Source organism: Emys orbicularis, chromosome 2 (genome assembly GCF_028017835.1).
Source record: "Emys orbicularis isolate rEmyOrb1 chromosome 2, rEmyOrb1.hap1, whole genome shotgun sequence".
NCBI lineage: Eukaryota > Metazoa > Chordata > Testudines > Emydidae > Emys > Emys orbicularis.
Window position 1 is genome coordinate 242560628 of NC_088684.1, and position 23196 is coordinate 242583823.

The window sequence follows — 23196 nt, forward strand, 5'->3', positions numbered from 1 at the left end:
CACTGAAGACGCTACTACGCCAATGGAAGAGCATCTCCCATCGGCGGAATTAATCCACTTCCAGAACAGATAGTAGCTATCTCAGCGGGAGAAGTCCTCCCGTCAATAGAGCACAGTCTACACCGGGGACTAGGTCAGTAGAACTGCATTGCTCAGGGGTGTGGATTTTTCACACCTCTGAGCGATGTAGTTGTATTGATGTAAGTTTATAGTGTAGACCTGGCCTCAGAGTGTCACAACTAAATACAAGATGGAACCGATTATTTAGCATAAGTAGTTAACACATATTTCAAGGGACCATTCAAGGTGAAGTGGCCCATTAACACCTTGCCAGTCATAGGGAGGAAAGGGGGAAACCAGCCCTAGGGGAGTTATTAATGGGTTATAGATTGTTGTAATAAGACATAAATTCAGTATCTCAAGTCAGTCCATGTTTTTTAGTGTCTAGCAAAGTTATGAATCTAAGTCCCCAGGCTCATCTTTTGAAAGCATCGTTCAGCTTTCCTTTGAGAATAAGGACTGATACTGTATAGGTCAGATATAGAGTGATTGGGGGAGGGTTGTTCGAAGGCCAGAAAAGGGGGTTCAGGAAAGATTTCTTCTCCCCTCACCCATTTCCTCCTTATGACTGGTCCATTTCATGTAAATGGTCAATTTCACCTTGAATGGTCCTGTCATAACTATAAAGGGAAGGGTAACAGCTCTCCTGCGTACAGTACTAAAATCCCTCCTGGTCAGAGACTCCAAAATCCTTTTACCTGTAAAGGGTTAAGAAGCTCGGGTAACCTGGCTGACACCTGACCCAAAGGACCGGATCAAGAATTCCATCCTGTCGTGTTTCTCAGCAAGAAACTGTCTGAGAGGGAAAGCCACTGGTCAATCAGCGAAAAGGAATGCTACGCCATTGTGTACGCGCTAAAAAAGCTACGCCCATATGTTTGGGGACGGCGTTTCCAACTACAAACAAACCATGCTGCGCTACAGTGGCTTCATACCGCCAAGGGAAATAACAAAAAACTTCTTCAAAACACTATCTGTGATTTGGGGGGCGTGTCATAACTATAAAGGGAAAGGTAACAGCTCTCCTGTGTACAGTACTAAAATCCCTCCTGGTCAGAGACTCCAAAATCCTTTTACCTGTAAAGGGTTAAGAAGCTCGGGTAACCTGGCTGACACCTGACCCAAAGGACCAATAAGGGGACAAGATACTTTCAAATCTTGGGGGGGGGGGAAGTCTTTTGTGTGTGCTCTTTGTCTGAAGGGGTTGTTCGCTCTTGGGACTGAGAGGGACCAGACATCAATCCAGGTTCTCCCCATCTTTCTAAACAAGTCTCTCATATTTCAAACTTGTAAGTAAAAAGCCAGGCAAGGCGTCTTAGTTTTACTTTATTTTCTCAACTTGTAAATGTACCTTTTACTAGAGTGTTTATCTTTGTTTGCTGTACTTTAAACCTAAGACAGAGGGGGGTCCTCTGAGCTCTTTAAGTTTGATTACCCTGTAAAGTTATTTTCCATACTGATTTTACAGAGATAATTTTTACCTTTTTCTTTAATTAAAAGTCTTCTTTTTAAGAACCTGATTGATTTCTCCTTGTTTTAAGATCCAAGGGGGTTTGGATCTGTATTCACCAGAAGTTGGTGAAAGGAAGGAGGGGGGAAGGGTCAATTTCTCCTTGTTTAAGATCCAAGGAGTTTGGATCTATATTCACCAGGGAATTGGTGAGAGGTTTCTAAAAGCTTCCCAGGGTAGGGAATGGTGGCAGCGAACCAAAACTAAGCTGGTAGTTAAGCTTAGAAGTCCTCATGCAGGCCCCCACTCTTGTACCCTAAAGTTCAAAGTGGGGATACAGCCTTGACAGGTCCCTTGAAATATGTGTTAACAACTTAAGCTAAACAATCTGTTCCATCTTGTATTTAGCTGTAACACTCTGAGTAAGCTTCCCAGCCCTGAAGAAGAGCTCTGTGTAAGCTCGAAAGCTTATCTCTCTCACCAACAGAAGGTAGTCCAATAAAAGATATTACCTCACCCACCTTGTCTCTCTAATATCCTGGGATCGACATGGCTACAACAACACAGCATACATTTTAAAAGCTGTTCAATTACCCTTCATTATAAATCACTGAAGTAAGGCCAATGAATGCATTATTTAATTTTTCCAGTAACCTTACTTTACTAATGAACACCAAACTGTGGTGTAAAACCGTATCTTTTAAGGGCTGAAATGTGGTGAAAGTTACTCCTTGGGGAATTCTGAGTCACTGTGCAAGCACAGATTTAATGTCTCCCCCCCCCCCCCCCCGCCGCAGAATAACTGATTCTGACAGGGAGGCGAAGGGAAGCCGCGAGAGGGGTCATGCTGCAATTACACCTTTTTCCCACCAGGGGCTGATGTGGTGCCAGAAAGAGAGCAGTTGGTTCACAGGCTGGAGCAGGCAGCCATGGAGAGGGAAGGGGCAGAGGCAGGGCCGGTGCTACCATTAAGGCGAACTAGGTGGTTGCCTAGGGCGCCAAGATTTGGGGGCGCCAAAAAGCGGTGCCCCCAATTTTTTTTATAACAGCGTTCCTCCCCGAGCGCGCGGTCGCCGATCCACTTCTCCCGCCTCCCAGGCTTGCAGCGCCAATCAGCTGTTTGGCGCCGCAAGCCTGGGAGGAGAATTAGAGCAGGGGCGGCGTGCTCGGGGAGGAGGCGGAGCAGAGGTGAGCTGGGGTGGGGAGGTGCCGCACGGCTCTCCGGGCTGGAGGGGTGGGGAGCTGCCGTGGGGGTGCCTCAGGGCGGGGGGGGAGCTGCCGCAGGGCTCCCCACCTCAGCTCACCTCTGCTACGCCCCCTCCCCGAGCACGCTGTCGCTGCTCCACTTCTCCCACCTCCCAGGCTTGCGGCGCCAATCAACTGTTTGGCGCCACAAGCCTGGGAGGGGAGGAGAATTAGAGCGGGGCCGGCGTGCTCGGGGAGGAGGCGGAGCAGAGGTGAGCTGGGGTGGGGAGGGGAGCTGCCATGGGGGGGCGCCTCAGGGCAGGGGGGGGGAGCTGCCGTGGGGGGGCACCTCAGGGTGGAGGGGGGGCGGGGAGCTGCCGCGGGGGGGGGGGGGGGCGCAAGGTGGAATTTTTGCCTAGGGCGCGAAACTTCCTTGCACCGGCCCTGGGCAGAGACTGCCTTCATCACAGTGCCCTGCCTGCAGGGCCAGGTTAGGCGGCATGTGAGGGGGGAAGGAACTGACAGAGCAGGGCACAAGGGGCTGCTGTGGGGGTCACACAGACTGGAGTTCAGAAGAGGTAATGTGGGGGAGAGACTGGGGCGGGGACACAGAAGCTAGTGGGGTCACAACACTGATCCAGGGCTGAATGGGAGTAAGGGTGCAGGGCCACTTGGGGACACGGAGGAGGGAGAGTGTGGGGACACATGGGGACAGGGGCAGCTATGCCTACCTGATTGGGGAGTGGGGATGCAGGCACACATGGGGACAGGGGCAGATGTGCCTGACTGAATGCAAGAGGCCAGGGGTCAGCAGGCTCTGCATGGGGGAGGCTCCCCAACTTCCTAACAATCTTCCCGTCCCTCCCCCGCAAAAAAAAAAAACTTTTCCCATAGTTCTCCCACCAACACCCAACAATCCTCCAGGTCCACTCCTAGGTTTCTTCCCAGCACTTACTTCCCTCTCCATCAGCTACTCCGTTAGCACTGACTCCCACAAGCCTTTGCACGGCTTCTAAGGGGTGTGGGAAATACGTTTCTGTATTGTAGTTAAATGAATTATTACTCAAAATTCTGTATTAATATGCCTAGTAAGGAATCTATTTGTCAAAAAACATTTCCTGATTTTTTTGTTGTCTGTATTGTTACAGACATATTTGCTGACAGTTATTTTTAAATCCATTACCAAAAGAATGTAAACTGGCATGATTATGTTGTATTATTTTGACAAATAAAATATGCAGAATTTTAAAATATTGTATGCATAATTTTAGGGCTGTCAAACAATTAAAAATATTAATCGTAATTAATCGCCCTGTTAAACAATAATAGAATACCATTTATTTAAATATTTTTGGATGTTTTCCACATTTTCAAATATATTGATTTCAATTTCAACACAGAATACAAAGTGTACAATGCTCACATTATATTTATTTTATTATAAATATTTGAACTGTAAAAATAAAAGAAATAGTATTTTTCAATTCACTTAATGCAAGTACTGTAGTGCAATTTCTTTATCATGAAAGTTGAACTTACAAATGTAGAATTATGCACAAATGATAACTGCATTCCAAAATAAAACGATATCAAACTTTAGAGCCTACAAGTCCACTCAGTCCTACTTCTTGTTCAGCCAATTGCTCAGACAAACAAGTTTGTTTACATTTGCAGGAGACAATGCTGCCCACTTCTTGTTTACAATGCCACCTGAAAGTGAGAACAGGCATTCGCATGGCACTGTTGTAGCTGGCATTGCAAGATATTTACATGCCAGATGCACTAAAGATTGGTATGTCCCTTCATGCGTCAACCACCATTCCAGAGGACCTGTCCATGCTGATGATGGATTCTATTCAATAACTATCCAAAGATATGCAAACTGATGCATATTCATTTTCATCATCTGAGTCAGATGCCACCAGCAGAAAGTTGATTTTCTTTTTTGGTGGTTCAGGTTCTGTAGTTCTGCATCCAAGTGTTGCTCTTTCAAGACTTCTGAAAGCATGCTCCACACCTCGTCCCTCTCAGATTTTGGAAGGCACTTCAGATTCTTAAACCTTGGGTCGAGTGCTGTAGCTATCTTTAGAAATCTCATATTGGTACCTTTGCATTTTGTCACATCTCCAGTGAAAGTGTTCTTAAAATGAACGACATGTGCTAGGTCATCATTTGAGACTGCTATAACATGAAATATGTGGCAGAATGCAGGTAAAATAGAACAGGGGACATACAATTCTCCCCCAAGGAGTTCAGTCACAAATTTAATTAACACATTATTTTTTTAACGAGTGTCCTCAGCATCAAATCATGTGAAATTCAGGTGACACTGTAAACAAAAAGCAGGCAGCATTATCTTCTGCAAATGTAAAATAGCTTGCAGGCTCTACAATTTTATATAGTTTTATTTTTGAATACAGTTTTTTTTATATAATTCTACATTTGTAAGTTCAACTTTCATGATAAAGAGATTGCACTACAGTATTTGTATTAGGTGGATTGAAAAATACTATTTCTTTTGTTTATACAGTTCAAATTACTTGTAATCAAAAATAAATATAAAGTGAGCACTATACACTTTGTATTCTGTGTTGTAATTGAAATCAATATATTTGAAAATGTAGAAAACATCCAAAAATATTTAAATAAATGGTATCCAGTTGTTGTTTAGCAGTACGGTTAATCGCGATTAATTTTTTTAATCGCTTGACTGCCCTAGTGGAAACCCAATCAATCACAGTCCCCTCCAACCTCAACCTTCATAAAACCTATAACAATGGGTTTTATACAGGTTTGCAATGTCACAAGCACAAACACAGCAAAAACCCCAGCCAGATAAACTCAAAACACGTAAAAAGAACTTGTGGTCTGTACCTAGGTTGGCATGTAACATCATGCAAGGTTAAATTCGTTTTACTGAAAGGTGGCCCACAGCAGCTGCACAAGTGAGATGTCATCTTCTGTCTGGCATCCAGATGGATTTGTAGGCAACTCCAGCAAGCCTTGAGCCTACCAAATGCTGCTGAACTTGAAATTGAATTCCTTTTTTCCAGGGCCACTGACATCGGGGTATGGTTTCATCAGCCAAAGCAGGAGTGGGTATGCAGGCCCCCAAAATAATAGTTGGCACAGATACCCCGTTCATAACATTTCCAGGGACTAAGGTCCCTGCTTTCCCCTTCAGGTACAAGCCAGATCTCTTCAGCCTAATGTCACGAATGTTTCCTGTACTTTCCATGTTTGTGTTGAAGAACTTGCCTCTGTGGTCCACCAAGTCTTGCATAATAGTGGAATATTATCCTCTGCAGTCCTCATACTCATTTGCCCCTTCTGGTGGGTGAACTATGAGTACGAGTGCCATTGATGGTTCCAGCACAGAATGGGAACCCCATCCTCTGAAAACTAGCTATTATTTCAGGCATGTTCCTTATGACAACCACCAGAGGTAAAAGACAGTGCTAATGGCCTCACAACCTCAACTACCAACAGTTAAGTTTCCAACTCCAAAGTGATTTGCTAGAGACCTGTAGCTGTCCGGGATAGTGTAGCTGTCCAGATAGGGCAATAGTGACACACTTTTGTATCATTATGACTCCCTCAATTGAGTGTTCTGGTGCTGGAGGGTTGGTGCAAGTTCCTCACATAACTCTATGAAGGTCTGTTTCCTCATGCAGAAGACGTGGAGCCACTGCTGTGTTGTCCCAAGTCTGCAAAACGATGTGATCCAGCCACACCATGCGAGTTCTCCTATACCAGAAGTGGCAATAAACCAAAGGGTATTCCGTGGCAATAGCAGCTTTCATCAGATCTGTCCAGCCTGCCATAAATCAACTGCCCTCATCCCTCATGGCCTGTCTTCAGTGACTCAGAAAATGCTGTCAAAAGGCTATCCAGTGTCTCGGCGGGTGCCTATCTGACTGCATAAACATTTCTTTTGCAATAAGGAGCAAGAGTAGGACCAGCGCATCCAATGGATCCATGACTTCCATCCAGTTCTGCAAGGATAGAAGTCAGGGGCCACATAATCTGGAAGTGCCATCAGCACACATGTGAAGGCGGGGAAAATTGTTTTCTGTGCTGGGGTCCAGGAAAATACTATTCTCCAGTCCAACAACACACCACACATCAGTTCTTAGAGTGCCTCTGTATGTCCAAAGAACCTTGGGATATGAACCCTGAAGTGGTAGTGCTAAACTCCTGTACTTAGAGCAGCAGTATGAATGCAGGTACATACTGTTGTACAATGTCCAGCACAGTAAATGTAGACTCTCAGGGCAGATTTGCCTGGCTCACGCCTGCATGAATACAATCCAGCACTCAGGTATGCACATCAGTGTAGACATACCCTAAGGCTGAAACAACTCCTGTGGATTATGCAACTTCAGTGGTTATGGAGAGAAAGGTGGAAAGAGGGATAAGATATTGAGGCAAACAGTTTAGTGAGATTCATAAAGGATTATTCACTTAACTGAATAAACACAGAATCTGCAGATATTCTACACAGGTTAGAAAGTTATAAAATGTCAATCCTTCTTCCTCAGGGCATAAAGCAATTGCCAGACAGGATTGGTGAAGAGACACTCTCTTATGTTATAGAAAGATGTTACTGGCCAGTTGTGTTTTGGGGGCCCATTGATATAGGCAGGATATGGGAATGGATAATTGGTCTTCTCCATGCTGGAAATGGCTATGTTTATAATATTTTGTGGGGGGGGAGAAACTCTGTGAAATATCTGCATTCTTCTTATGCTCCTGGTAGGGTGATGTTTAGATCAGATTTTTTTTTTTTAAATCACTGCATTTACTTGTATTAGGAGAACCACAAGATGGCAGTAATAGAAAGAGTTCCATTCTTACTGCTGCAGAGTTCAATCAGTACATTCTAAAACACTATATATAGCTCATAAGCCTACACTAGTGAATAAAATGAATGCTACTGATTGGGAGAGATAGGTCTTTAGGAAGGGAATCCTAGAAGCACCTAAGCCTTAGGAAAATTTGGTTTAGTTTTGGATTTGATGTAATATCATTTTGGAATGGAGTGAGGCTTCAGAAATAGAGATTTTCAAAGGCACAAATGACAGCTAAGTACTTAATTCCCATTTACGAAAGACACTTAGGCACCTCCCTCACCACCCAGCCACCAATATGGTCCCTCTGGGTCCTGTAATCTTGTTTGAGAACAGCTGTCAGTTCCAAAAATAAATCTTTCTAGGTGTTCTGTCCATCAGCATGGTAGCATTGTATAAGAGATTTAGGTTCAGTTCCTTGGCTCCACCACACAATTTCATTGTGGCCAAGGGCACTTAATCTCTGTGGTTCAGTTCCCCATCTGTAAGTTAGGGATAATACTTTCTTTTTCCCCATTCTTGACTATCTTGTTCATTTAGAACGTAGCACAATGGGAAACTTATCTTGGCTGGAGCCTATAGGCACTATCATGATTCAAATATAGAAAAGAAGAAGAACCACCTAGTTAGAAGTAGCAGCAGGGTACTGTTGAGGACTCATATTTATGGAACTTGTTGCCTCTTGCTGTTTGCAAGAACCTGAGTCTGGTGATCTTCCGGCACAGTGAAAGGTGCATTTATTAAGTCAGTCTTTTTCACTGAGCCCAAGCCAGATCGTGGCTGGCCCTGGCACAGGAGAACCCTGGAGGGAACACAAAGAGTTTCTATGCCAAAAAGATGGGGTGGGGATGAACTGAGGCCATGACCATGCCCTCCACTTCACATGCTGCATCCCCTGAAAGGGTGCACTAGCAAGAAAGCCAGCCTGTGAACCTCAGGAAGTACAATTTTTCCCATGAATTCCTGCTGCAGCAGTGCTGCTGCATACCATGTCCAATGTAGGGCTGTGTCTAAAAGCCCTAAAGGAGGGAAGTAGGATACTTTGGCAACTGATGTAGCTATTGGGATGAACAATAATGGTGTATTAGGCTGCTCAAATAATAATCCCCCCATGGGTGCTTAATATTAAATTGATGTTATATGTCCAGATGTTACATTGAAGGGTGCTGAGTAAATTTTATTTTTAATTGGACTATCCAACAATAAAAGAGAACCATCTAGCAACAATAGGTATCTTCTCATTCCTAAAATAATCTTTATTTCATAAGAAGAATATTTGATAAAGGATAGCCACAGAATCTGGCTAATTCACACTAAAGGCTGGTAGGCTCAGTTCAAATTTCTGAACGCTGCAAATTAGCAAGTCAGCAAACCGATATTATTTATGAAGTAAGGATACTGCTTAAAAATGTACTCTTGTTCATTTATTTGACAGTCATTTGCTTCTAATGTGATAATGAAGGGTAGTATACTGTATTTCATTAAAATAATACTCTTTGTAATATAAGACCTCATTATCACCTTAATATAAATTCTTGACTGAAAGGAATTGCCAATTTCTTGTATGGGTTATAAAGTCCAGTGAGTATATACTGTATAGTGCAATAATATGTTCCTCTATAAAATGGACTTTTTTCCTGAATCCAAAAACGAGAATAAAATTTTGTATCAGAACAAATTGGAGTGTTCTATCTTTTATTTTTATTTGCTAGTGGTTGGAACAATGGGAACTACATTACCATGTCATTATGACTGATGTATGCATCAGTTCAGCATTAGAACACTGCTTTGAATTCTTGCTATTACTGTTTGTTTCACAATACTGTGAAGCAAACTGTTTGTGCTTGTTGAAGCTCCCTTTTAATTGCTTTTGCTGTAACACTAAATCCGAGTGACAGCACCACTGAGAAATGGGATGTCTGTCCAAACTTTGTCTAATCATTTCAAACAACTTAATTTTTAGAGGTCTATTTTTAGATTTTACACATAATGGAATAACTTACAATAATTTGACTAGAATGTTGTCTTTATAACACTTGACTTGTTTTTCAGTTCTTGGCTCAGTTTCAGGTTCAATTTAAAAATGTACTTTTCAAGACATCTTTTTATTTCTTGCCATCAAACATCCAGGTTTTTGAATGCATAAGCTAGGCGCTGATGATATTATACACGTCCATTAATTATGTTACTAAGACATGAAATTAGTTTCCTGTTTCTTAAAGTTCTGAGCGCTTGGTATGATCTATGAGCACATTCCTTTAGGAAAGATGGAGAAAGATTGCTTATACTTTCATTTTCAATAGGTTAATAGCATATAATCCTACTTCCCTTGAGGCTACTTCACACAGTACAACTTAGTGGCGCCAGCACTGTCTTGTTCATGTTAATTTGAAATTTCAGAGACTACAGTTATTTCATTTACCACTTACGCCACACAGTATATCAAAATGCCTACACTAGTTAAAACAGATATTGGTATGCTTAATTTAAAAAAATATTATTATTGTATGTGAGAATCCATTTACTCTGGAGAAAAGAGGAGGAAAATATCTTGGACATCTGAATGATTTAGTTCCATTCCTACTTACAAAAATGTCTGTTTTCCCCTAATTTCCAATGATTGCAGCTATGCATAATAAAAAGTGATACATTACTTAGGGTCTGCAGACTTATCATTCCTTTTAGTTCCTTCACTGTTGTGTCAAGGTTTTTCAGCTGGTTGTTGTGAAGCAACAAGATCTGCAATGCATGCAAATGTTTCAGAGCCCCTGAAATAAAATGTATTATAATAAATGATTCTCGCCATAGTTGACTACCTTGACTTGCTAATTTGTTTTGCTATGCTACACATTTAGTTTGCCATCCTAATTATCCATCCACTCCCACAACTACATACAACACTTTTCATGCTCACTATACTCATCCTCTGTTTCAGCAACTCTACTTCTTGTCTTTCCTCCTTCTCTACCTCATCCCAGAAATTTTGCATCCCTTGTTTCTTCTTTTCTATTCACAGCATTTGCCTCTTCATCTCTTTCTTTCCCATCCCTGCTCCCCTACTTCTCTCCCTAACCTCACCTCCAAAAATCTACATCCAACCTCTACTGCCTCCTCCTTCCCCTGATAGCCACATCAACCTTGGATCATCTATCATCCCCATCCTATCATACCGGTTTCACCTTTCCCAATTACCACCTCTGCCTCAAAGGCTCCATATTAACCAATTTAAACTCCATTCCCTCTGGAACATTAGCTCCACCTCAAATAATCTTATATTTGAAAAAAAAAGTCACCACCAGTCACTCACTTGCCAACTCAGACTATGTCACTCCCCTCACTAGGGTTGCCAGATGTCCAATTTTTGATTGGAACACCCGGTCGAAAAGTGACCCTGGTGGCTCCGGTCAGCACCACTGACCAGGCCATTAAAAGTGCGGTTGGCGCAGGGCTGGAAGGCTCCCTACCTGGCTCTGCATGGCTCCCAGAAGCGGCGATGTGTCCCTTCGCTCCTAGGCGGAGGCACGGCTAGGCAGCTCTGCGCGCTGCCCCCTTTCCGAGCACTGGCTCCACAGCTCCCATTGACTGGGAACTGCAGCCAATGGGAGCTGCGGAGGCAGCGCACAGAGCCACCTGGCCATGACTCTGCCTAGGAGCCGGACATGCCAGCTGTTTCTGGGGAGTCGCCCGGACCCTGCACCCCTTCCCGCACTCCAACCCCCTGCCCCAGCCTGGAGCCCCTTCCTGTACCCCAAACCTCTCATCCCAGGCCCCATCCCAGAGCCCGAACCTCCAGCTGGAGCCCTCACCTCCTGCACCCCAACCCCCTGCCCCAGCCTGGAGCCCCCTCCTGCACCCTGAACCCCTTATTTCCAGCCCCACCCCTCCCACACCCCAATCCCCTTCCTCAGCCCAGAGCCCCCTCCCACACTCCGAACCCCTCGGCCCCAGCCCAGAGCCCCCTCCTGCACCCCAAACCCCTCAGACCCGGTCCCACCCCAGAGCCCACACCCCCAGCTTGAGCCCACACCCCCAGCTTGAGCCCTCACTCCCTCCCACACCCTAACCCCCTGCCCCAGCCTGGAGCCTCCTCCTGTACCCTGAACCCCTCATTTCTGGCCCCACGCCAGAGCCCACACCCCCAGCCAGAGCCCTCACCCCCTCCCACACTCCAGCCCCCTGCCCCAGACCAGTGAAAATGAGCAAATGAGTGAGGGTGGGGGAGAGTGAGCAACAGAGGGGGGGATGGAGTGAGCAGGAGTGGGGCCTCGTAGAAGGGGTGGGGCAGGGTGGGGCTTCAGGGAAGGGGCAGGAACAGGGCAAGGGTGTTCGGTTTTGTGTGATTAGAAAGTTGGCAACCTTACCCCTCACCCATTTTGTTTTGCCAGTGAAGACAGCCTTGCTGTTTCTTTCTCCCACATCTAGTTACCTTCTTCCATACTGCCCCCTATGCTTGGAACAACCTCCCATTCCCTTCTTAAAGATTCCCATTTCCCATAAGTCCCAAAGACACTAACCAATGTCATTTAACTTCCTTCTCCAATCTAACATTATATAAAGAGAGAGATAAAATATTAACATAAACCATTTTTTTAAATACTAAGGGACAGATTCTGTGACAAAACTAAAATAAAAGTCCTTAAGAGATAAAGATGGAGCTTCACAAGAAGCCAGTTTTGCAGAATAACTTCACAGAGTACAATTGTACTTGAAATGTAAGTGACAATTATACTGATAGGGAAATTGCATAGCCTTTGCAGACATACTACATATGAGACAATCGATTACTTTACTATCCTTTAGTTTCATGGTATGTCTGTCAGTCTTGCTAATCAGTTTACTATCATATACATTTATATGGTTTCCAAAGGGTACTTTTAATTAATTATGAATTGTCTGACCAGCAAATCTTGCATATTCATTTGAATAAGAGAACTTGCCACAGTAGATCAGAAATGTATTTCAACGGCATGATTTTTTCCACCAAAATGGTGTACTATGCTTCCAGAATCAATATATTTTCAGTTCACTTTTAACAAAAAATATAAATGCAGTCTTACTAAATTAGTATTGTTTATTTCAACTACTTGTCATCAAGTGGCCTCCTCCAAGCACCCCCTTGTGGCCTCAGGGCAGCCCTGCAAGCAGCCCCTCACCTGAGTTTCCAATCTTGGTTCCTCAATAAACTCAAAAAGAGTCTTTTACAAATCTAATAACAACAGCCCTCTTCAGAGTCTGGTTTAACTTAAAATTCAAAAAATAAACACAAAAATCTTCCCTCCAGCCTTAAGCTGGGCACAGCCCGCAAACTCCTCTGGTGTCGTGTCGTGCCTGGTCTTGCCTCGTCTCAGACCAGGCCACCTTCCCTCTACGTATCGCTCTGCTGCCCATTATAGGGGAGTCAGCTCCTCCATATCCAGCTGGTTCTAATTAAATCCCATACATCATCCCAGGTGTGGCAGGGAGGACTAATTGTATGGGGCTGGCCAGCTCCATGCCTCTGGCCCTTACAGGGCAAGACACACCACTACACTACTGTTTACATTTTAAAATAGCCAATTAATAACAACAGTTACAGAGTAAGGGGCAAATTTATCCCTGACTGAAGTAGATGCAATGAAGCTGCACCACTTACATCATGGTTGAATCTGACCCTAAATATCACTATATAACCACTCAAGTGTAGTGTAATAAATCATGTTCCTAAAACATCATTTTTGTGTACAGACGCTCCCCGACTTACACAAATTTGCACTTACGGAAAAAGTTCCATAAGCCAGAAATAGGATTTTCGAGTTGCGGAAATTTTTGTGTAACGTACAGGTATACGTTTCCGACTTACGCAAAATTCGAGTTACGCAAGGCTTTCCAGAACGGAACGATTGCGTAAGTCGGGGGGCGTCTGTATGCTGTTATAAACTGGGAGATGTTATTTTCAGCTACTAGCAGTCAGTCACTGACTACGGACCACCTAAATCAAACTCACTTAGCTTGCTGATACACAGAAAAAAACTTCACATTTTTGCTCTAAAGTTTAAAATGTAAGACAATACCTGCTATATCTATGAGCTCATTATTGTTGAGGTAGAGTTCTGTCAAGCGATAATTATTGATCAAGAATGTTAGCTTCTGGATCTGAAATATGAGAATCAGGGAAACAGGTACCTGTCAGTCTAATTTTAATTTTGGAGAACTATATATTAATATATTGTATATTTTTAAAGAAGTATTTGTTCTTGTTTCACTGAAAATGGTCCCGTTTTAGGACTTCTTTGAGAGCTGAAAAATTGTCAATAATATTCATTATGTGTGATAAATACATCTAGAATAACCTTACAGAAATTCCTTATAGAACCTTCTGACTCAGTGATTTAGATTTTGTATTTTGGAACACATTTTCACTGAAAATTACTGGGCTTTCCTAGCTATCGGGAAGTTTTGTTAAGTTGAAATATTCATATTGTGAAAAGAATCTCCTCTCATAATACATAACATTTCTGTGTTGTATTGAGAATATTCTCAAAGGTAATATCCTTAGAATAAACTCAACATCCAAATTAAAAATTACACCAGCACCAACTGATCTGAGGGAGCATGTATTTGTTCTAGGTTTCCTGAAAACATTCAAAGTTTAGTTAGGCTTCCAAACCCACACAGATTATAATTATAGTGAAACCTGTATGTACAGCAACCTCGAGAGTCAACTGTGTTATCCTCTGATGAAATCTCAGTCTATGAGATTTCTTATTTTTTCCATATAAGTAGGGGTCTACTTAAATCACAGAGAAATCACACATTTTTTGCAGGTTGGTCACAGTATAAATGCCAAATTTGCTACTTATGCTGTAACCAACTCATGAAAAATGTATGATTTCTCCACAGCATTTCTCAAACTGGGGGGTCACAAGCCTATTGTAGGGGTGTCATGGTATTGCCACCCTTACTTCTGCACTGCCTTCAGAGCTGGGCAGCCAGAGACCGGCGGCTGCTGGCCACCCAGCTCTGAAGGCAGAGTGGAGAGTGGTGGCTGCTGGCTGGGTGCCCAGCTCTGAAGGCAGCACCATCGCCAGCAGCAGTGCAGAACTAAGGGTAGCATGGTATGGTATTGCCACCCTTATTTCTCGGCTGCTTTTGGCAGTAGCACCCCTTCTTGTCAACTGTTGAGAATAGCCCACTTCCACCTTAATTGAATTGGCTCGTTAGCACTGACCCCCCACTTGATAAGGCAACTCCCATCTTTTCATGTGCTGTGTATTTACAGCTGCCTCTGTATTTTCCACTCCATGCATCTGATGAAGTGGGTTTTAGCCCACGAAAGCTTATGCCCAAATAAATGTGTTAGTCTCTAAGGTGCCACAAGGACGCCTCGTTGTTTTTAATTTAGTCTTTGTTACTGTTTAGGTTTGAAGATGGGGAATATGGATAAATGGGTCTGATTTTTGTCTTGTTGATCAGTAGGTTAAATTTTGCTTGGTCATCAAGAAGCCCTATCTTCTCACACTTCATGTCCTTCAGAAATGTGCAGCAATGCCATGAACTAGTTCAGCTCATTTATGTCTCCATAATTAAAAGTTTTTAAACATTTGAATAACTACAAGTCTTTCAACAGAGTTGACATGAGATGCTTTATAATTAATATTGGCTTGAGGCAGCAGAAATCCACACACTCCTAAGTTATGTGGAATGTATACTAATTTTTCTGTTCTTCACAAAACTGCATACTTATCTTAGCAAGTACTGCTGCACACAGAGTCCTCAGATACTGAGCACATTAAGAAATCATGTAAACTACAGATCAGTAACTTATAAAAAAGTTTTAAATGTTTTAAACTACTACAAGTTATCAATTTTTCAGATTTCAGATCAAAATTAATTGATTCATATTTTTGTAAAGAAATGAGAAATAATCTTTTAAAAAAACAACTATATCTACCAATTTTTGTAATTTTGTAATTTTTAAATGTTTTGTAATAGCAAAATTATTAGGTAGTAATAAAAAATTATTTTAGGTACCAGTATTCATATTTTAATAAAATGTCTTATTACCTTATTGTTGTTAAGCCACAAATACCTTAAGGTCTGAAATCGTGACAGATTAGGGACTTCTTTTAGTCCCCTGAGAAGAAAAAAAAGTTGTCCAACTTCAATATTTCATAATTACTCTGTAAATATAATTTAATCTTCAGTCAAATTATACTATACAAACATTATAAAGCAACAATTTTACAGAGCCTTTAATAGAAAACGACATACAGAATAATATGACTGTGGTAGTGTAGTTATGATCAGTGCTTGGGAGTGCAAGCAACCAAAGTAGTAGAAGTAGTAAAGAAAACTCTTTTGTAAAGAAAATAAAATCTTAATTTTCTCGAAATTGAATTCAGTTTCTCTGAAGAAAAAAGTCATTTAAAAAAATTATTATTAAAGCAGGAGTCCCAGCTGCTTTGCATTTCAAAGAAATACTGCTTATAACACATGAGGAGAATTCTTACATTTGGGAGGACACCAAGCCAATGGGAAAATTATTACTGAAGGTAATGGCCTGGAGCTACCAGACATGGCTCTAAAGAGGAAAAGATGGAAAACTGAAACCCAACAAATGGATGGATATATTTCTGAGCAGACCTGATATTTCTAGTGTTAAACATTACTTCTCTAAATCAAATTCTCATTAAGAATTGGTGTTGTACTCAATATATGTCATGTAATTACCTGGGCTATGTAAACACAGGAGAAGGTTACTCACTCTGTGCAGTAACTGAGGTTCTTTGAGATGTGTGTCCCTATGGGTGCTCCACTTGTAGGTGCGGCAGTGCCCCCTGCACCTGGGATTGGAGATCTTCATCAGCAGCGCCTGTCGGACCGCACATGCGCATATTCCCCATCACACTGTGAGAGGGGCGTATATAAATCGCTGTGTAGTCCGACCACCCCCCGTTTCTTCCCTGCCGCAGAGCATATGTTTTTGACTGCAAAGCAGAAGGGAGGAGGGTGGGAAGTCGAGCACCAATAGGGACACACCTCTCGAAGAACCTCAGTTACTGCACAGGATGAGTCACCTTCTCTTCTTCTTTGAGTGATGTCCCTATAGGTGCACCACTTGTAAGCGACTAGAAAGTAGTGCCCCTAATTGGAAGGCTGGGTCTTTGGAGTGACATTTACTGTTGATGATAGGACAGCATGTCCTAGGTCCAGGAGAGTGTCTGCTGCGGCATCGTGCGTAATAGCATAGTAATGGGCAAAAGTGTCTGTTGATGTCCATGTAGCCACTTTGCAAATTTCAGCAATGGGGGCATTGTTGAGAAAAGTTATTGAGGTAGATAATGAACATGTGGAATGTGTTCTGATTGTGGTAGGAAGTTGTCTATTGTGGAGTTTGTAAGATAAATGTATAGACTGTGAGATCCACCTTGAAAGGCGTTGTTTAGGTATGGCTGTGTCTCTGGATCTTTCGATGGTGGAGAGGAATAATCGTGGTGGTTTTCGGAAAGGTTTAGTCCTGTCCAAGTAAAAAGATAATGTTAGTCTCACGTCTCGGGTGTGTAGAGCTGCCTCCTGTTGATTACTGTGAGGCTTCGGGAAGAAAAAAGGAAGGTGTATTGGTTGGTTGAGAGGGAAAGACGTTGGAACCTTAGGTAGAAATCTTGGATGTGGGCGTAGTGTAACTTTGTCCTTATAAAACAGTCTGTATGGTGGATATGCCATAAGGGCCATGATTTCGCCAACTCGTCGGGCAGAAATGATGGCAACAAGGAAGGCCATTTTCATTGACAGATGCACATAAGAACAGGTTTTCACTGATTCAAACACGGGTCTAGTCAGAGAACGTAGGATGAGGACGAGGTCCCAGGCAAGGGTTGGGTCTCTTATGTGTGGATAAGGATTGTGGAGACCCTTCAGAAAACGTTTCCTAAGTGGACGTGTAAAAACAGAATGACCATCTATGGGGCAGTGAAAAGTAGTGACTGCTGCCAAGTGTACCTGAATGGAGCTGGTGGATAATCCTGATTCTTTAAGGTGTAGCATGTAGTCCAGGATAAGCGTGTGCTACGTCGACTTGGTGGGAGGCGCACCAGATCTAGTCCATTTGTGAACCTAAGTGTGTCTAGTTGTGTCACATCTGCTATTCAAAAGTATCTGTTTGACTGCATCCGAACAGGTTATTTCTGAATCCCAGAACCACGGAGGAGCCAGGCTTTGAGGTGCAGCATCTGTGGATTGGGATGGAGAATGCATCCTATGTCCTGTGAAAGGAGCCACGGCGTTAGATGGACAGAGATTAGTTGGCATACCGTCATGTGGAGTAGGTAAATTGTGGCCATGTTGGAGCTATTAGTATGACATGAGCTTGATCCTCCTGTATCTTACGAAGTATTTGGAATAGGAGGGACCAGGGAGGGAAGGCATAAAGGAAAGGCATCTCATGTTCTGAGGAATGCATCTCCAAGAGATCCATGTCCTAGTCCCACTCTGGAACAGAACTGAGGGCAGCAGGTGTTGTGCTATGTGGCAAAAAGATCTATGGTGGGGAATCCTCATCGGCTGAAGATGCGCTGAAGTGCTCACATATCCAGTTCCCACTCCTGATCGTGGGAGAACCTCCTGCTCAATATGTTCACGGTGGTGTTCCGACATCCCGGAAGGTATGCTACTGAAATGATCATGTTGTGTTGGATACACCAGTTCCACAATTTGAGTGCCTCTGACCATAAAGAGTGGAACCTCACTCCACCCTGCCTATTGATGTAACACATGCAGGCGAGATTGTCCATCATGACTCTGATGGTCTGAGTGGAGGGAGGAAATGTCAGCAGGCACTGCAGACTGCTCATAGTTCTAGGAGATTAATGTGTGGGGTGGGTTCGGTTAACTACCATCTGCCCTGCACTGTGTGATCATGGAGATGCACTCCCCAACCGATTTGGGAGGCATCAGTTGTTAGGATCGTGGTCAGTTGTGGTTGGAGGAAAGGAACTCCAACATAGGAATTGTTAGGCTGTCTCCACCAAAGTAGTGAGTCCTTGACTCTCATCGGCATGGATAAAAGTTTGTGGAGGCTGTGTTTGTGGGGGAGATATAGTGTACGCAGCCATGCCTGAAGACATTGCATGTGTAGTCTTGCGTGACTGACCATGAAAGTGGCTGCTGCCATGTGGCCTAGAAGTTGGAGGCACGTTCTGGCAGAGATCTGGGGGCAAATTTGGATACCATACACAAGAATCTGTGAGGTAGTAGGAAGGTTCTGGCTTGTATGGCATCCAACCGTGTCCCGATTAATTCCAGTTGTTGTATTGCATTAAAGTGGACTTTTCTAGGTTCAAAAGGAAACTCAGCTTCGTGAACAGGTCCATTGTTATGTGAACGGCTCAGAGAATGTGGTTTCAGATGGGGCGTTGAGAAGACAGTCATCCAAGTATGGAAAGATGACAGCTCCTTGTTTTCTTAGGTAGGCACTGACTACTGCAAGAATCTTGGAGAACACCCGCGGTGCTGTGGACAGTATGAAAGGCAGTACCTTGTACTGGTAGTGGTCATTGCCCACGACAAATCAGAGAAATCGCCTGTGGGTAGGGTGTATTGTAATATGAAAGCATGCAAGTTGGAGGTCGAGGGCTGAGAACCAGTGCCCCTGTTCCAGTACTGCAATAATAGTTGAGAGGGTAGCCATCTTGAAGCATGCAGTTTGACTAACTTGTTTAGATTGCGGAGGTCCAGGATGGGTTGCCAGCCACCAGATTTCTTCCAGATCAGGAAATAGTGGGAGTAGAAACCCTGTCCCATGTGCTGGGAAGGGACTGGTTCCATGGCTCCCCATTGCAGAAGATGATTTATTTCTCCCCGTAGAATGGAATCATGAGAGGAATCCCTGAAAAGGGATGGGGAGAGGAGGTGGTGGGGCAGGATAGTTAAGAAGGGGATGGAGTATCCTTCCTGGATTATCTCTATAACCTACTTGTCCAAAGTGATGAGTCTCCAAGATGGGGAAAATTGAGCTAGTCAGTCACCAAACTGGTGGAATGTCAAAGATGGTGGGAATGACTGGAAGAGGGGGAGGCTTCTTGGGGCCTCCACCAGACCTTCAAAATTGTTGTTTCGGTGGGGAGTGCCTGAGAGGTAGCCCCTTGAGGAGTGGGCTGTCTATGTTTGGTAGGAGGCCTTTGTCTTCCGCGCTGGGTGTCATAATGCTGTTGAGGATTGTACTCCTGTGATTGGGAGTGTCTCTTTGGTGCTGGCATGTAAATTCTGAGAGAGCAGAGTGTAGCTTGGGAGTCTTTAAGGGAGTGCAGAGAATCGTCCATGCACTCTGAGAATAGCTTCTGGCCCTCAAAAACTAAGTCTTCTACTGCGGTTTATACCTCCATAGGAAAACCTGAGAGGTGGAGCCATGATGCACACCTCATGACCACAGCAGTCACGAAGGATCAGGCAGTGGTGTCTGCATATTCTAAAGAGGCTTGTAGGGTTGTACAGGTTAGGAGGTGTCCTTCCAATATTAGGGACTGGAATTGCTCTTTCTTGGCCTCCAGTAGGTCATAGAATCATAGAAGATTAAGATTGGAAGAGACCTCAGGAGGTCATCTAATCCAACCCCCCATTCAAAGCAGGACCAACACCAACTAAATCATTCCAGCCAGGGCTTTGTCAAGCTGGGCCTGAAAAACCTCTAAGGATGGAGATTCCACCACCTCCTTAGGTAACCCATTCCAGTGCTTCATCACCCTCCTAGTGAAATAGTGTTTCCTAATATCCAACCTATACCTCCCCTACTGCAACTTGAGACCATTGCTCCTTGTTCTGTCATCTGCCACCACTGAGAACAGCCCAGTTCCATCCTCTTTGGAACCCCCCTTCAGGTAGTTGAAGGCTGCTATCAAATCCCCCCTCACTTTTCTCTTCTGCAGACTAAACAAGGCCAGTTCCCTCAGCATCTCCTCGTAAGTCATGTACCCCAGCCCCCTGATCATTTTTGTTGCCCTCCACTGGACTCTCTCCAATTTGTCCACATCCTTTCTGTAGTGGGGGGCCCAAAACTGGACGCAATACTCCAGGTCTCACCAGTGCCAAATAGAGGGGAACAATCACTTCCCTTGATCTGCTGGCAATGCTCCTACTAATGCAGTCCAATATGCAGTTAGCCTTCTTGGCAACAAGGGCACACTGCTGACTCATATCCAGCTTCTCATCCACTGTAATCCCAGGTCCTTTTCTGCAGAACTGCTGCTTAGCCAGTCGGTCCCCAGCCTGTAGCGCTACATGGTATTCTTCCGTCCTAAGTGCAGGACTCTGCACTTGTCCTTGTTGAACCTCATCAGATTTCTTTTGGCCCAATCTTCCAATTTGTCTAGATCACTCTGGACCCTAGCCCTACCCTCCAGCGTATCTACTTCTCCCCCCAGATTGGTGTTATCCGCGAACTTGCTGAGGGTGCAATCTATCCCATCATCCAGATCATTAATAAAGATGTTGAACAAAACCGGCCCCAGGACCGACCCCTGCGGCACTCTGCTTGATACCAGCTGCCAACTAGACATCGAGCCATTGATCACTACCCATTGAGCCCGACAATCTAGCCAGCTTTCTATCCACCTTATAGTCCATTCATCCAATCCATACTTTTTTAACTTGCTGGCAAGAATACTGTGGGAGACGGTATCAAAAGCTTTCCTAAAGTCAAGATATATCACGTCCACTGCTTTCCCCATATCCACAGAGCAAATTATCTCATCATAGAAAGCAATCAGGTTGGTCAGGCAAGTCCTTGCTCTTGGTGAATCCATGTTGACTGTTCCAGATCACCTTCCTCTCCTCCAGGTGCTTTAAAATGGTTTCCTTGAGGACCTGCTCCATGATTTTTCCAGGGACCGAGGTGAGGCTGACTGGTCTGTAGTTCCCCGGGTTCTCCTTCTTCCCTTTTTTAAAGATGGACACTATATTTGCCTTTTTCCAATCGTCCGAGACCTCCCACAATCGCCACGAGTTTTCAAAGATAATGGCTCTGCAATCACATCGGCCAATTCCCTCGGCACCCTTGGATGCATTAGATCTGGACCATGGCAGAGTTCCTCCAATTTGGAGTAGTTTATGTAATTATACTTAGCCATGAGAGCTTCGTAGTTTGAGATTCTAAATTGGAGCATGGCTGATGAATATGCTTTGTGTCCAAATAAGTCTGAGTGTTTCCACCTCTGTCTGGATAGCTAGAATGGGATTGGCATTGACGGCCTTTCTCTTGCACTGCATTGTCCACCTAAGAATTTGGGATGGGGCACGAGAATAGAAATCGCGCATCCTTCCCCGGAACATATTTTTTTCAGGTCAGAGGGATGGATACTGCCAGAGCACCTTCACGGGGTCAAGAAGAACCTCATTGATCGGTAGTGTGTTCTTGGAGGAAGAAGATGTGTGGAGGATATCAAGCAGTTTATGCTGCTGGTCCTTGACTTCCTCCAAAGGAATCTGCAGGGAGTCTGCAATCCTGTGGAATAAGTCTTGAAAATGTCTCATCGGCAGATATAGGGGGCGGAGGAGGAAAAATGTAATGTTGGTGGAGCCTCCTCCTCCTGTTCCTCTTTCTGATCTTCCTCTTCACTTGGTATCCACAGGGGTTCAACCAGCAGAGGGCGAGAGACCGATGGAGAAGGGAGAGGTGTAGGTCTCCAGCTTTGCTCCCTGGGAGGGGGTCCTGAACTGTGCTCTGTACATGGCCCAAGGGTCCCAATATGGCCAATGTGGAGGGAGTGTAACATGTGGCTGCATCTCAAGTGGTTCATGCCAAGATTGTGGACCAGATGTAGACTGTGGATAGTGAGGATGAGCAGGTCTGATTTGCCTAGTAGACGAGGGAGCAATGGAGCTCTCCTCTTCCTCCTTCTCATCACTGGGGAAGAGAGGTGCCATCCTCAATGGAAAAAGGGAGGAATGTCATGAGTCTGGAGAGAAGGGTGGAAGTGGGGGGAGGACAAGTCGAAGGAGTGGAGACTCAGAGATGTTAGAGACCAGCAGGTCTTTAGGGTATCTAAAGTCTTGTGGAGAGGGAAAAAACATCATCAGTGCCAGCGTACGATTCGGTGTCAAAGAAAGGGTGTATTCTCCCAAAGTGTCTGTAGGTAGCGCCAGAGACTTGGTTGGTGCAGATGACTTGACCGGTTCTGATGACGTGACCAGTGCCAATGATTTTGATAGAGCTGAGGACTTACTCGGTGCTAATGGCTTCGTCAGTGTCAGAAAAGGCACAGGTGCTAGCAGTTTATACCTGCCATAGCTCCTGAAGTTGGCCTGTCTTGTTCCCCAGAGCTGGGAAACAGAGCCAAGGGCTGTAGGTCTGCCCAGTTAGGGTGTTTAGACTATTTCTTCATATTGATACCAGAGGTACTTGAACAGGCCCTGGAGCTGTGCCCTGTCAGATGAGGTTGAGACAACAGACCTTGCCAGGGATGGTGTTCTAGAGGGTGTGCTTCAAAGTGTGAGGAGGGAGCCCATTTCTTTTCATCCAAGCAAGAAAGAGATGACTTTCTCCTCAAGGGATGTGGGGAGTAAGGATTAGAGATGACCTCACAGAGCATGTAGGCCTCTCCGGGAAAGAGTCTGGGCCCAGGTCCAATGCCAGTTGCAGCAATTTCTCCATGAGGAGAAGTTTTAATCTAATGTCCCGGT

General features: G+C 44.2%; 1 protein-coding gene across 1 annotated transcript in view; it reads right to left on the bottom strand.

The window, feature by feature from the left end:
- Positions 1–23196, bottom strand: part of LRRC72 (leucine rich repeat containing 72) — a 42331-nt gene that overhangs the window by 12407 nt on the left and 6728 nt on the right. The window contains exons 3-5 of the mRNA XM_065397808.1: positions 15589–15658; positions 13596–13677; positions 10200–10313 (exon numbers count right to left, since the gene is read on the bottom strand). Of these exons, the coding sequence (XP_065253880.1) occupies positions 10200–10313; positions 13596–13677; positions 15589–15658 (266 nt within the window). The remainder of the gene's footprint in view (positions 1–10199; positions 10314–13595; positions 13678–15588; positions 15659–23196) is intronic.